Source organism: Eublepharis macularius, chromosome 2 (genome assembly GCF_028583425.1).
Source record: "Eublepharis macularius isolate TG4126 chromosome 2, MPM_Emac_v1.0, whole genome shotgun sequence".
NCBI classification, from domain to species: Eukaryota; Metazoa; Chordata; class Lepidosauria; order Squamata; family Eublepharidae; genus Eublepharis; species Eublepharis macularius.
In genome coordinates, this window is record NC_072791.1 from 167,424,499 (window position 1) to 167,437,124 (window position 12,626).

Genomic DNA, 12,626 nt, shown 5'->3' on the forward strand with positions numbered 1-12,626 from the left:
TTCACAGAGATCAGTGCCTTCATTTCTTTTTCTCTTTCTAAGTCATTTCACTACAGTGACCATTTGGACTACCTCCTCATTCTAGCCTCTTTCACATGATCAAAAGAACATGGTCTGATGTGGTAATAATACATTCTTGGGGAAGTCTGGGATAATGAGTCTGGCATTATCTTTTATGTTGCTAATCTATCCCTTATAATTCTGTGAGATGCTGATTTAAAAAATGAGCCCAAGTTAATCTGCAGAACTAAGCCATTTCTTATCTCTGATTGGATTATTTCTAAAGGTGTAGAAAACTGCAGATCAATGGCTGTACAGTAATTATATAGTTTAGTACTGCATGCCATACATTGAGGTACTGGCTATTAGGTTGGAAAGTCTCCAGACTGCCATAAATTCAGTTAAAAAAAACACACGTTCTTTTTATTTGTTGTTTTTCTGTATCTATGAAGATATATTATATAGTCCTAATTCACCTAGCTTCTTAAAGTATAATTTTAGGGATGGAAAGAAGGCCTACTAAATTGTGTAGGACTGTTTATGTATGGTTCCTGTAATCTGGGGGCAGCATTTTGTGTTAACAGGCACATTCCCACAGGCTCTACTCACCTTTGGCAGCAGAGGAGGCTGGCAGAGTAAGATATGAGGGAGAATCTTCTGGGAAGTTTTCTCATGAAAGCACTGTAAACATCCATTTCAATTAAGCTTGTACAAGAACTTCCCAGTGACTTGTGTCCTGTAGTAATAGATGTAACTTGAATTTTCCATATTGAGAGCCATCCTTGCACGGTATCAGAAAATATTGGTAAGCCCTAGGCATGATCTGAAGGTACAGGATACAGCAACCACACAGGTCTGAGATGGTCAGTACCTGGGATCTACTTGGGCTCCCTGCATGCCTGTTGTATTGGAGCTAAGAATGCATATAATGTAGATTAAACATTCTGAAAACACATTGTCCAGTGTTGGTGTGATTTGAGGAACAGTTAAGAAACTTGTAATACCATTACCACCAGAATACATGTACCTTTCTTAATAAGACCTGTCTGGTGGAATCTTCAAAGAGTTGAAGTTAATCGGCCTTTTAAATTTGCCATCACTTTGCTGTTAAGGTTCTGTGCCCAATCCAGGCCTGGTGTATTATTGACAGCATTCCAAATAAATATTATATAACAAGTGGGGGACCTCTAAGGACTTACAGGAGGCATCACTTCCCCCCTCCCCCACCATATGCTCTTTCTCTTTCCTTCCCTCATAGCCACTCCCCTTTTTACTGTTTCCTTCTTTCCTTCCCATCCACTTTTGTCTGCCACTATCTTCCCCTCTCCTTCTCCTCTCTAGAAACTAGTCCTCTATGGTCTAGTTGCATGGTGCTGGCTGAGCTGGGCTCAGTTGCATGGTGGGGAAATTGCAAGGACTTGTGGAGGGGGGTGGATCTCACATGTCTCTGTTTTTCCTTCCCCACACTATTTCCTCTTTCCTTCCTCCTGACAACCTCCATATGCTCACCTTTCCCTGTGTCCTTCTCTCATTAAAATCCACTAAACAACTTACCTTTTATCTGCCCCCCATCTTCATCTATATTTAGTAATTTACTCCATTTATGTATTGTCATGCAAGTCTTATGGTATCAGGTGGTTTCTTCTGGGTCTGGCCCCAACGAGTCCTCCCTCAAAGGCCAAAACAGCTCTAAAAAGGGCCCTGCTCCCTCCCCTGCCTTTTACTGATGGAAACCAAACCTGAAATATTGCCTAACTTTTATGGTTGCCTAGCAACAGCGACTGAGTTTTGTTTAAAAAACCCATTTTTTTATTATTATTTTTTTAGATTTCAAATTCACTCCCCCCCCCCTGCAAACTTGGGGTATTTTCCAGGTATATAGGAAGATCTGTCTTGTCCATTCATGACTCTAATCTCCAGATTTCCATATCCACAGATCAGGGCCACTTACGTATTGATATAAAAAGTTAAGCAGGTTAGTGTAAGTGGTGGTGGTTATTTATACAACAATCCACCACTGATGACTCAAAATGGTTCTTGACAAGGTTGAATTGAATTGCTGGACATTTAAACCATTTCTATCAATCTGTCTTATAAGCTGTTTTATCTTTTGTCATCTTGCTGCTTGGTTTTAAAAAGTATGATCTGAGATGCCCTGTACTAGGTACTCTAAGTACTAACGTCAACACATTCTTTCAGTTCTGTTCTAAGCAAAGTTACTCCTTTCTAAGTCCATTGAGGTCAATGGGCTCAGAACGGTGTAACTGTAGTTAGGATTCTACTGTTAGTGAGCCACTTGTGCTGGTAAATGCCCTCTTCCACTATTTTGTATTTTTAAAAACTTGTTCTGAAGCGCTCCTCGAGTACCAGGTTGGATTTGCATGATTTATATCGGCATACACTTACTAAGCCACTAAGGATAACAACTCTCCTCCTATTCTTCCACAGCCATTCTGAGTGAGCTGCTGCAGAGGGAAAACAGAGTTCTTCACTTCTGGACCTTGAAGAAACGAAGATTGGACCAGTGCCAGCAGTACGTGGTCTTTGAGCGCAGTGCTAAACAGGTAGCTTTAAAAAATCCTCCTCTCTTTTCTTAGTTGCTTGTTAGGGCTGATGGCTAATGATGGACTGCTTAATAGATTAGTTTTGGGAAACGATTACAGGTTAGGGGGTGCACATGTTACTTTATGAGTCACAGTGTTCAAACTTTTTCATCATTCAAGGTTGAAGAAGACTCTGGACAGTGGCTTTCAAGATCTCATAAGTTAGAACTGACAGTGTGGGTTGATGAAGTAGTATTAAAATTGTCAGTAGTATTAAGATTGCAATAGAGAGATCGTACTTTACTTTCAATAATGCACGTGAAGTAGATGTTGTTGCTGTTGCCTCTCCTGTTACATTCTTTCCTGGTACCTGAAGCCCTTCAGTCATAGGCTCTGGGGCAAAACTGCAGAAGCAAATTCCAGTGGGTTAGGTGTATTACAGAGTGATCCATTCCTAAGAAGAATAACATCCTTCTAAGCCTATTGACTTTAACAGATTTTGCAGGGTGTAACTCTGCTTAGGATAGCATTGGTAGTTTATTGCACCAAAAAATGAAAACTCTTTGTTTGTAGCATAAGTGCTTCTGGGGTCATATACCGTTTTTTCTACAATGAATTCTGCAGCTTCAGCTGTAAGAAATTTGTTGGTCCTTAAGTTGCCCCAAGGCTCTTTTATTTCAATGGAGAAGGAGACCCATGAAGGAACAGGGTGGGAAGGGTAGCGGTGGCAACTTCTCCCAGTGCACAAGAATTCTTAATGGCAATATCTGGGTTACAACTTGGCAGCTCTCTTAATTATAGAACGACCTCTTACAGCAAAGCTTCCCAGGCTTCCATTTACACACTGTGGCAGGCCAGTGAAATTGCACAAAGAGACTTGGAGGAAAGACATCTACCTCAGCACTCCCCTGTGCTCACTTTGAAAACTGATTGGTATGCATCGGAGAACCCATGCTAGTTCCTGTCAATCATGGGAAATGACAAGGCCAGTGTAGGCTGAAGAACCCACCTTCCACTGAAGGGAGCAAATGGAGAGTTCTGAATCTGATATAATAGCACTTTGCAAACTTTCTGCTTAAGTACATGCAATTGTTTAAAGCCGTACACAATCATTTCCCCGTACTATTTTGCCATTTGCTTGATTTCAGTACCTTGTAAGATTCGTATTTGGGACTCTCCTGCTATTTTTTTTTTCTTAAACAGGTGTTTCTGAATTGCACTAAAATGTAAATTGTCCATTTCGAAATATGTTCATGGAAACTTGTAGCCTAGACAACTTGTTTTTCTTTTCCTTTTTTGTTGTTTGGTGCTTTTTCATTTACAGGCTTTAGACTGGATCCAAGAAACAGGAGAGTATTATCTCTCTACTCATAACTCCACAGGGGAATCAGCAGAAGAAACTCAGGAACTTCTGAAAGAATATGGGGAATTCAAAGTACCTGCCAAGGTAAACCTTACCTTTTACAGGAATCTAATTTACATTTAATTTTGGAAATTGATATCAAGATTCCGCCGAGTAAAATTTTCCATTTAGAAAGACCGGGAGGGGCTGTGGTGCAGTGGAAGAGTATCTCCTTTGCATGCAGAAGGTCCCAGGTTCAATCCCTGGCATCTCCAGTTAAAAGAAACAGTTAGTAGGTGATGTAGAAGACCTCTCCCTGGGACCCTGGAGAACCCATGTCAATCTGAGGATACATGACAGACCAATGGTCCAATGCAGTATAGAGCAGCTTTGTGTGCTCATGTTCAGCAAAACATAGCAAACTATTCTGAACCAGCTGTAGGCAAGAGAGTGTCACGTCTTTGTGTTATTGTGGCAGTGCAGTCCTGCATTGACCTTTCAGAGATATTCTTATGGAACCCTTTATGCAGCAGCCTTGAGTTAAGCAGGTTGCGGGTCTGGTCATTGCTTGAGTGGTAGAATTCTTGATAACCTGGGATAAGTTGCATGGATTTCCACACTGAAGGAAAAGCAGAAATTAAATGCAGTCAATTAATAAAAAGAGTTGAGAGGAGACAAATAATCAATCCACACGCATATGTGTATTACATGTTCTATCTTAATATGCCTTTGAGAAGGAAATACTTCATGGCTCTAAAAGTTAAACATTTCTCACTTGTTTTGGATTCTATACATGAGTTCTGAAGAGCTGTTTAAGGTAACAGAAGATGCTTGTGCTCACATTGTGGGATTTCTGTCCCTTTTTTTTCCTTTGAAAGTGCAAATGTTTGAGGGAAATAAATCGAAACCCCTGTTGGCCTTGCATTAGCTAGGTTCACAGTTGTTTTGGTGTAAGCTAAACATAAGTATTTAAACAGAGCTCCAGAATTTCATAATCCTATGAAAATTCTGTCCTACTCTCTCAAATTCAAGCATCTCTCTCTTTGCTGCCCAGCTCTGCAGTCTCTCGGTACATCTAGTACCCATTCTCTCTTCCTTCCAGTTCCTAACCCCAGGGCTTTTTTTCAGCTGGAATGCAGTGGAATGGAGTTCCGGCACCTCTTGAAAATGGTCACATGGCTGGTGGCCCCGGCCCCTGATCTCCAGACAGAGGGCAATCTAAATTCCCCTCTGTCTGGAGATCAGGGGGCAGGGCCACCAGCCATGTGACCATTTTTGCCAAGGGTGATTTAAACTTTTAAAAACTCCCTCCTTGTTCCAGCTGACCCAAAGTGACATCGTTGTACAGTCCTGGGGAGCATGTGCGCACTTTGCATATGCGGTACCAGGGGCACTACCTTCTGCCAAGAGTTGCCCCTTGTGCTGGCAACCCACTGAGTTCCACCACCTCTTTTCCCAGAAAAAAGCCCTGCCTAACCCCATATACCACAATGACTAGTAGAACAATATCTCTGAAGAAATTATGTCCAAATAGGTGTACCAAAGCAGGCAGCAGTATCATTTCTCGCTCATGCTTCTACTTTCCCACAATGATGATTGTATCAGGAACATAGTCAGAAATGAATATTGGGCTGTAGTACACATAAGTGTATGGTAATAAATTTTGTTTAGGTATCATAATAAGACTCCTGTTTATTAATATACAAATCCATAAGATATTACTATAAATAAGTTTCACAGGGTAGCACTGAAAACCAGTGGAAAATTTGGTTTTTGAAAATTGTATCATTATCTCAAACTGTGCTAAAGGTAGCTGAGACCCTGGACATGTGAGATTTATTTCTATTTATTTTTGTTTTGTACACTTATGCCTGGTAGAGAACAAGCAAATTCAAGAGTGTGCAGTGTTGTAGATAGCTAGTTTTTTAAAAACGTATTCTACTTGCCCTATGTGTCCAAAGATCCCAGGGACTTTTTATATTAGCGGTGTTTGTGAAGAACATGAGGTCCATATGGCTAGTTTTGGAATGAAAACTGAACACAGTGTTCATAGAAGATGTAATAACCAAGCAACACTCTTTCGGGCAGCAAACCAAGGAGAAAGTGAAGCTTCTCATTCAGCTGGCTGATAGCTTTGTAGAAAAAGGACATACTCATGCCACTGAAATTAGAAAATGGGTTACCACTGTCGACAAACGGTATCGGGACTTCTCATTGAGGATGGGGAAATATCGCTACTCTTTGGAAAAAGCTCTTGGCATCAATACAGAGGTACTGTAAGTCACATGTTTTGTTGACATACCTTAAACAAACAAGAACTCTAAGAAGTGGTAGCATTGTCATATATGAGCAAACCTTTTCCGTATTATGTACCCAACCGTACCTTGGATGAACAAATAGACAACCAATCATGGATATTTTTTTACATAAAATGTAAATGCAAGACAAGACCACAGGTGTTTGGTTGGGTAGATAGGTAACTAAACTACTCCAGAAGTTACTACAAATGTAGAGGGGAGACCAATTCATATTCCTTTCATAAATTCATGTGAACTGTGATCAGACAGCACGAAGCAGAAAGGCAATATTGAATGAGAAGAACAGTTCAGATCAACTGGTTCTTCACTGTGGATGCTGTAAATTTCATTGGATTTCACACTGTCTTCTACATAGTTTTCGATTTTGGCCTGTGTATGCGTCTTTTAACATACATGCTGGACTTGAGCCCCAGAGAAATAAATGAATGGCATGCTCGGTCACAGATATTTTGCAGTTCATCTATTCTGCTATAGCCAGCAGGCATCCGTTTTGTATGCTGGAAGCCATCTGAAGAGCTGAAAGAAGGGGAAGGGTTCTGTTTGGATCAGGGTATTTTTTAAAAGTATTCAAAAGCTCCCAGTACTGATAGGAAGTTGACACAGTGATAACTTTTTAATAAAAGAAACTAGCTGAAACCTAGCATGCCATTTCATATTTGTGTATTTCAGGTTTTCTTTCTGTACTTAGAAATTTTTGCAAGATCATTTAACTTAGTTTTGGGGGTAAATCACCATGAACATTAGCTTGGGTCACATGCTAATAAGAAAGATCTGATATGTTTGAGTAAATAATAAGTCTAGAAGGTACTAAGGCGGGCAGACACCATGAACTGAACTTTCTCAAATATAAATGATTTGCTGCCCTTCATTCCTAGAATAGTAATGTTCTTCAGTTGGGGGCAAAATTGTGAATGGAGTGCACCTGCCCACCACCTCTGATGTTAGGTGGCTCAAGGACTCTGTGGGGCAGCCTACAGCAAAAAATTTCATTGTGAGAGAATCTAGTTGTGTAGGATTAGTGTAGAATAATGAGAACATACGTTTTTATGCTGTGGCTTTTTATGGTTTGTTTTTACAGTGCTGTATTATAATTTTACTTACACTGTCCAACCACTTCAAGTAGGTTTCTGAAGAGACAGCATATGGATTTTCAAAATAAATACCTAACTACAGACAGCCAGATATATTCTTTATGAAGTTATATAGTTGTGTTAAATATTCATAAAATAAAATGTAATTATAACATTTAAAAAATAACGACCAAATGCTTTCCATTTATCTGCTGCCTTTGCATGCATCGGCTGGAACACAAAGGCAGCAGCAGGTTTAGAAGCTGAGCAGAATAATGGGTTGAATCCTGCCAGTCATTTCCAGTGATGTCAAGAAGGGGATTTTCACCAATTCCCCACTTATTCTGTTCCAGGGGGGATCCCCTGTGCCCTGGGAGCACATTGGGGGGCATTTGAGGGTGTGGGGGTAGAGAAGTCTCACTCCACTGGTGGAAATCCCTCAGGTCAGCAGAGATTTTTAGAAGGATCTCATCCTCTGTCTCCATGTTTTTCTTTATAGCCACACAGGTAAAAGTACTAGATATTTATTTACTAGCGGGATATTTCCCTGAGACTCTATAGTCCCCTCTTACGGTATTGACTCTGCCCTTGGGAAGCAATGTTACTCTTAAAATCAGCGCCAGGGATGTGAGGAAGAGGAAGTAATGGGTGAGTTGGGAAATGGAAAGGATTTCTCTAGTCTTCCCTCTCCTTTGCCTATCAAATCTGACACCTTTTAGTTATTAACTATTATAGATGCAGTTGTCCTTTTTATCCCACCCCCTGTATTATTGGCATTCTTTTCATCTCTTCCACTTTGTAAATTTGCTGACTTTTACAAAGCAGAGGAATATGTTTAGAATCCATGTCACTCTCTTTTTCAGGATAATAAGGACCTGGAGTTGGACATCATTCCAGCAAGTCTGTCAGATCGTGAGGTGAAACTACGTGATGCCAATCATGAGGCTAATGAAGAAAAAAGGAAGTCAGCCAGAAAGAAAGAGTAAGTGGTGAGAAGCAGGTGCCTCAACGCCCCATTGCATGAATGGCAAACAGCACTAGTTTCAACTTGACAAACAACCCACCCATTTGTAAGGCGGGTGAGATGTCATGTTTGATTTTATTGTACTGACTGTTCTGCAGACAAAGGGCCACAGCTTGGATAGAAATAGGACTGTGTGGTTGCAGTGGTTACAAAGCATCATGGCTGTGAATCTATTTCTGGTTAATTAAAAACATAATTGTATTGCTGCCTGTTCTGTCTTTGGCAGTAACTAGTGACAGATGTTCTTGAAAAAGTATTCAGAGCACAGGACAATTGCTGTTATGGATGTTTGTCATCCATGATGCCCTATCCTTACAGTTATACATTTGCTATGCAAGGAATCTGCCTTCTAACAATTTCCTCTGAGGGCCAGTTTACTTTTTAAGTTTGATGTGGTTCTGATTTACCCTGGGGAAGTATGAACTCAATTTTGTGACCCTCAGTTTTCCCGTGGAGATAAACCAATTGATTTATACCCCTTGGCTTTGCATGCAAAGCCCATTGATAGATTATAGTCAGCATTTACTGAATTGGTTGTTAGCAAGGGCTTTAGGTGTACAGCCATGCTGCTCTGCAGTAGAGAAGCAGGATTTGAGTCCAGTGGTACCTTAAAGACCAACATTTTCAGAGTGTAATCTTTCAAGAGTCAGAGCTCCCCTTCTTCAGCAAGGGAATGTACATAACATGAAAAGTGTTATACTGTGTGTGGGTGTGTGCACATGCACATGTGCATATGAGTGAGAATATATGTATTATGTGCTTACGTATATTCAGGGCTTTTTTGTGGAGATACTCACCAGCACTGAGTAATAGCACTTTTGGAGAGGTCCACACAAATTGTGAGGGGGAAATTGGTGAAAATCAGTGCAAATATATGTATGAATACAAGTACTTTTTAAAAAAGGACTGTGTATATTTATTACGTTACAACATAAAGTGACCTGTAGTGTAGGTCTGTCTGTATGACTGTTAGGTTGAATCCCACACAGGATTTCCATGGGCAGCAGGGGGACAATTTCATCAATTTCCCACTCCCACTGCTGACTTCTGATTCCCTCTTCTGATGTTCTTGAGGTCCCTTGTCCCCCAGGAACAGTGTTTGGGGTCATTTGGAGCTGTAGCAGGAGCAGGAGGAGAAAAAGTCATGCTGGTGATGGAAATTTGTTTCTATCAGCAGAAATGTCCAGTGAATCCAAGCCATTGTTCTTTTATCAAGATAGAAATCACAGTTTATACTACCACAATGGGATTAACTGATTTTGTAGTTATTGTTTGGTCACAGAAATGTTTCAGTTTATGGAATGCCAAACACATCTGTAAGTCACATAGCTTTAACAAGATAGCTACAATAAATAGAGCTTCAAACATAACCCAGTGTCTTTTAAATAAACGAGTATGTTAGTGGGTGGGAAATAATGGTATTGAAAGGAGAAGCGTTTGTGGGAGTTTGATAGCACAAGGATATGGCATTCATAGTGGTACAAGCATATACGTGTAAATTATTTTTATTATATTTTTTATAATGGGAAAAGGGGGTACAACAAACAAACAAACAAAAAGTATTTCAAAAGCAGATTCGTGCACAAGACATATATCCACCAATCCATGAATACAGAAAGCCACTACATAACCAGTTAACGCCCCTTGTACCTTCAAGCTTCCCTTTTAATCACTCCAATCATTATTTAATTTCTATGCTTTTTTATCCACTTACTCTATTTCTTATTTCATTTCTAATAATTCTTTCTTTTGTATATATTATGCATAAGTCCATTTCCCATCCTCTACATTTTAGCCAAAATTGTTAATCCATTAATCATTCCAGGAGTAGAAGATAGAAATAAAAAGGTAGAAGGTAAGAGCAGAGAAATAGGTGATCCTTATTACATATCAGTATAAAAAGGAAACATTTTTATACCAGTTTTCCCTCATTCTTTCATCTGTTTTATCCAAGCCGTCAAAACTTGTATATTTGGATTTTCATAATTGTGAGGCTGGGAACACCAAATAAGTATTTGGCTTAAACACAAAATTATATTCTAGAGAGAGTAGCTCTTTCATCTGTTTTATCCAAGCCGCCTAAGCTTATATATTTGGATTTTCATAATAGTAAGGCTGGGAAGAACAGATAAATATTTAGCTTAAACACTAATTTATATTCTGGAGAGAGTATCTAAGGTCTAGGAATAATTGAAGAATTCCAAAGACCCAATTGTCACATTATCACTAGTCCTTTAACAGTGAATATACAATATCTAACATGTTATAGAACAGCGATGGCGAACCTATGGCACGCATGCCACAGCCGGCATGCAGAGCCCTCTCTGTGGGCACGTGAGCCAGGGCTCATTTGGAGGCGTGGGTTTTGGCCCTGCCCATGTGATTCCTTTTCCCAGGGCTCATTTGGAGCCGGAACGCACAGGAACGGTGTTCCAGTAGAGCTGAAGAGAGGTCACGTGGGTTTTGGCCCCACCCATGTGATTCCTTTTCCTCCAAGCGCAAGCCAAGTGGTGCTGGGCTTCAAAGGAACAGTAAGCTGCTTGGATTCCTTCTGTTCTGCTCCTTTACTTTCATTTGTGATTGGGGGGGGGGAGAGAAAATGAGTGAGTGCAAGGCGAGTGGTGCTGAGCTCCAAAGGAACGCAAGCTGCTTGCATTCATTCTGCTCTGCTCCTTTACTTTCATTTGTGACGGGGGGGGGAGAGAAAATGAGTGAATGAGTGCAAGGCGAGTGGTGCTGAGCTCCAAAGGAACGCAAGCTGCTTGCATTCATTCTGCTCTGCTCCTTTACTTTCATTTGTGACGTAGGGGGGGAGCTCTTTTAAGACAAAATGTGTTAGTTAGTTCGGACAACTGTATGAGTTGTTGTTTCTAAACTAAAACCTCAGTATTCAGGTTTAATTGCAGTGTTGGCATTTTGAAACAAATAAGTTGGTTTTGTGTTGCAGTTTGGGCACTCGGGCTCAAAAAGGTTCGCCATCACTGTTATAGAACATCTAAGCTTTCAATAAGACTGTGTTACATATCATTAAACATAGAGAGGTAACCTAAATCATAATCTATGTTTTTCCTTCTCTCTTTCAAAAAAAAATAGTGAAACCAGAAGGCTCTACATCTCCATCAATCCCCCTCTCTCCTATCCCTTCAGAGCACATAAACAGTATAACAGGTTAAAGAAACAGATAGACAAAGAGGTTAAACCTATACTATTGGATCATAATCTGGATTTCATTTTCGTTTTTTCTTCTTTCTTCCTGTAAAATGATACATCAAGTCCTTTTCCCATCTGCACCGCCAAAGGCGGCTTTTCTTGTCTTCTAACCAATTCTGGAGGGGGTCAGTAAAAATGCAGCTCTCTCTCTCTTTATTTTTCTTCTTTAAGATACGTTGCATACTTTTTTCCTCATTCAGAAATGGTACGCTAGGTTTCTTCTTCATAGGTCTGCTTTGTTGCCCCTCCCCTCTCTTGCTTGTGCCTTGTATTCTCACAGAGGCATACTGATATATTCCACCATTTTGTAGACTGGACTTTTCCTCATTCCGCTCTAGTTTTCTTTTAGCTAAGTCTGTCCCTTTAGAGATTTCTTCTGTATTGTTATCTTTTATAGTGTTTTTATCCACTTCCACTCCAAATATCTCATCTGCTTTAGTTGGTAATTCAGTCATCAATTTGGCAATTTCTTGCAAGCTGGAAAATATTTCTTCCAGGAAAGCCATTTCAAAGTTACTTATAGATATTATGTCCAAACTCTCATTAAAGTGGTGAAAAGCTTTGCTTCTAGTGTTTGTTTTCAAAGATTTATTGCTTTCCAGCCTCTGCCTCCCTCCTCCCAGCGTTCACCAAGGCAGCTGCCTCGCAGTCAAGCTGGTTAGCCCTCATAAAGTCATAAAACAATCTCCTTACTTGGTGGGAAGTCTTGTAGGGTCACTTTGCGCGGTCTTCCAGTTGCATTTGTCTGTCTTATCAGGAATCTGTTTTATTTTCACTTTAATTTATTTCGCTTGTCGGACTCTCGGCTTTTGCAGCTTTGTAGCCATATTGGCTTCTTCCCTGGTCCTTGCTTTCCAAACCAGTGGGGGGGGGGCTTCCCGGGGGTTGCCAGTCCCCTTGAGCTCCTCCACCTTGTTCCAGCCTGCCCCCCTCTCCGTGGGGGAGACTTGGGGGCCCGAATTCTCAAGTCCCAAGGAACCAGGGAGATCACAGTAGAGAGCTCGTAACTCAACTGCCATGCTTCACTGCGCCATCCCAGAAGTCCTACAAGCATATATTTGAATGTATTTAGATGTGGCCCCTTAATGCCTTTACTTTACTTTACCCCCTTCCTTCCTT

At 40.5% G+C, this 12,626-nt stretch overlaps 1 protein-coding gene across 1 annotated transcript in view; it reads left to right on the forward strand.

Annotated features, from left to right (window-relative positions):
* KALRN (kalirin RhoGEF kinase) overlaps positions 1-12,626 on the forward strand; it is a 717,152-nt gene that overhangs the window by 522,255 nt on the left and 182,271 nt on the right. Inside the window, exons 20-23 of the mRNA XM_054971242.1 lie at positions 2,449-2,564; positions 3,868-3,990; positions 5,974-6,156; positions 8,137-8,255. Of these exons, the coding sequence (XP_054827217.1) occupies positions 2,449-2,564; positions 3,868-3,990; positions 5,974-6,156; positions 8,137-8,255 (541 nt within the window). The remainder of the gene's footprint in view (positions 1-2,448; positions 2,565-3,867; positions 3,991-5,973; positions 6,157-8,136; positions 8,256-12,626) is intronic.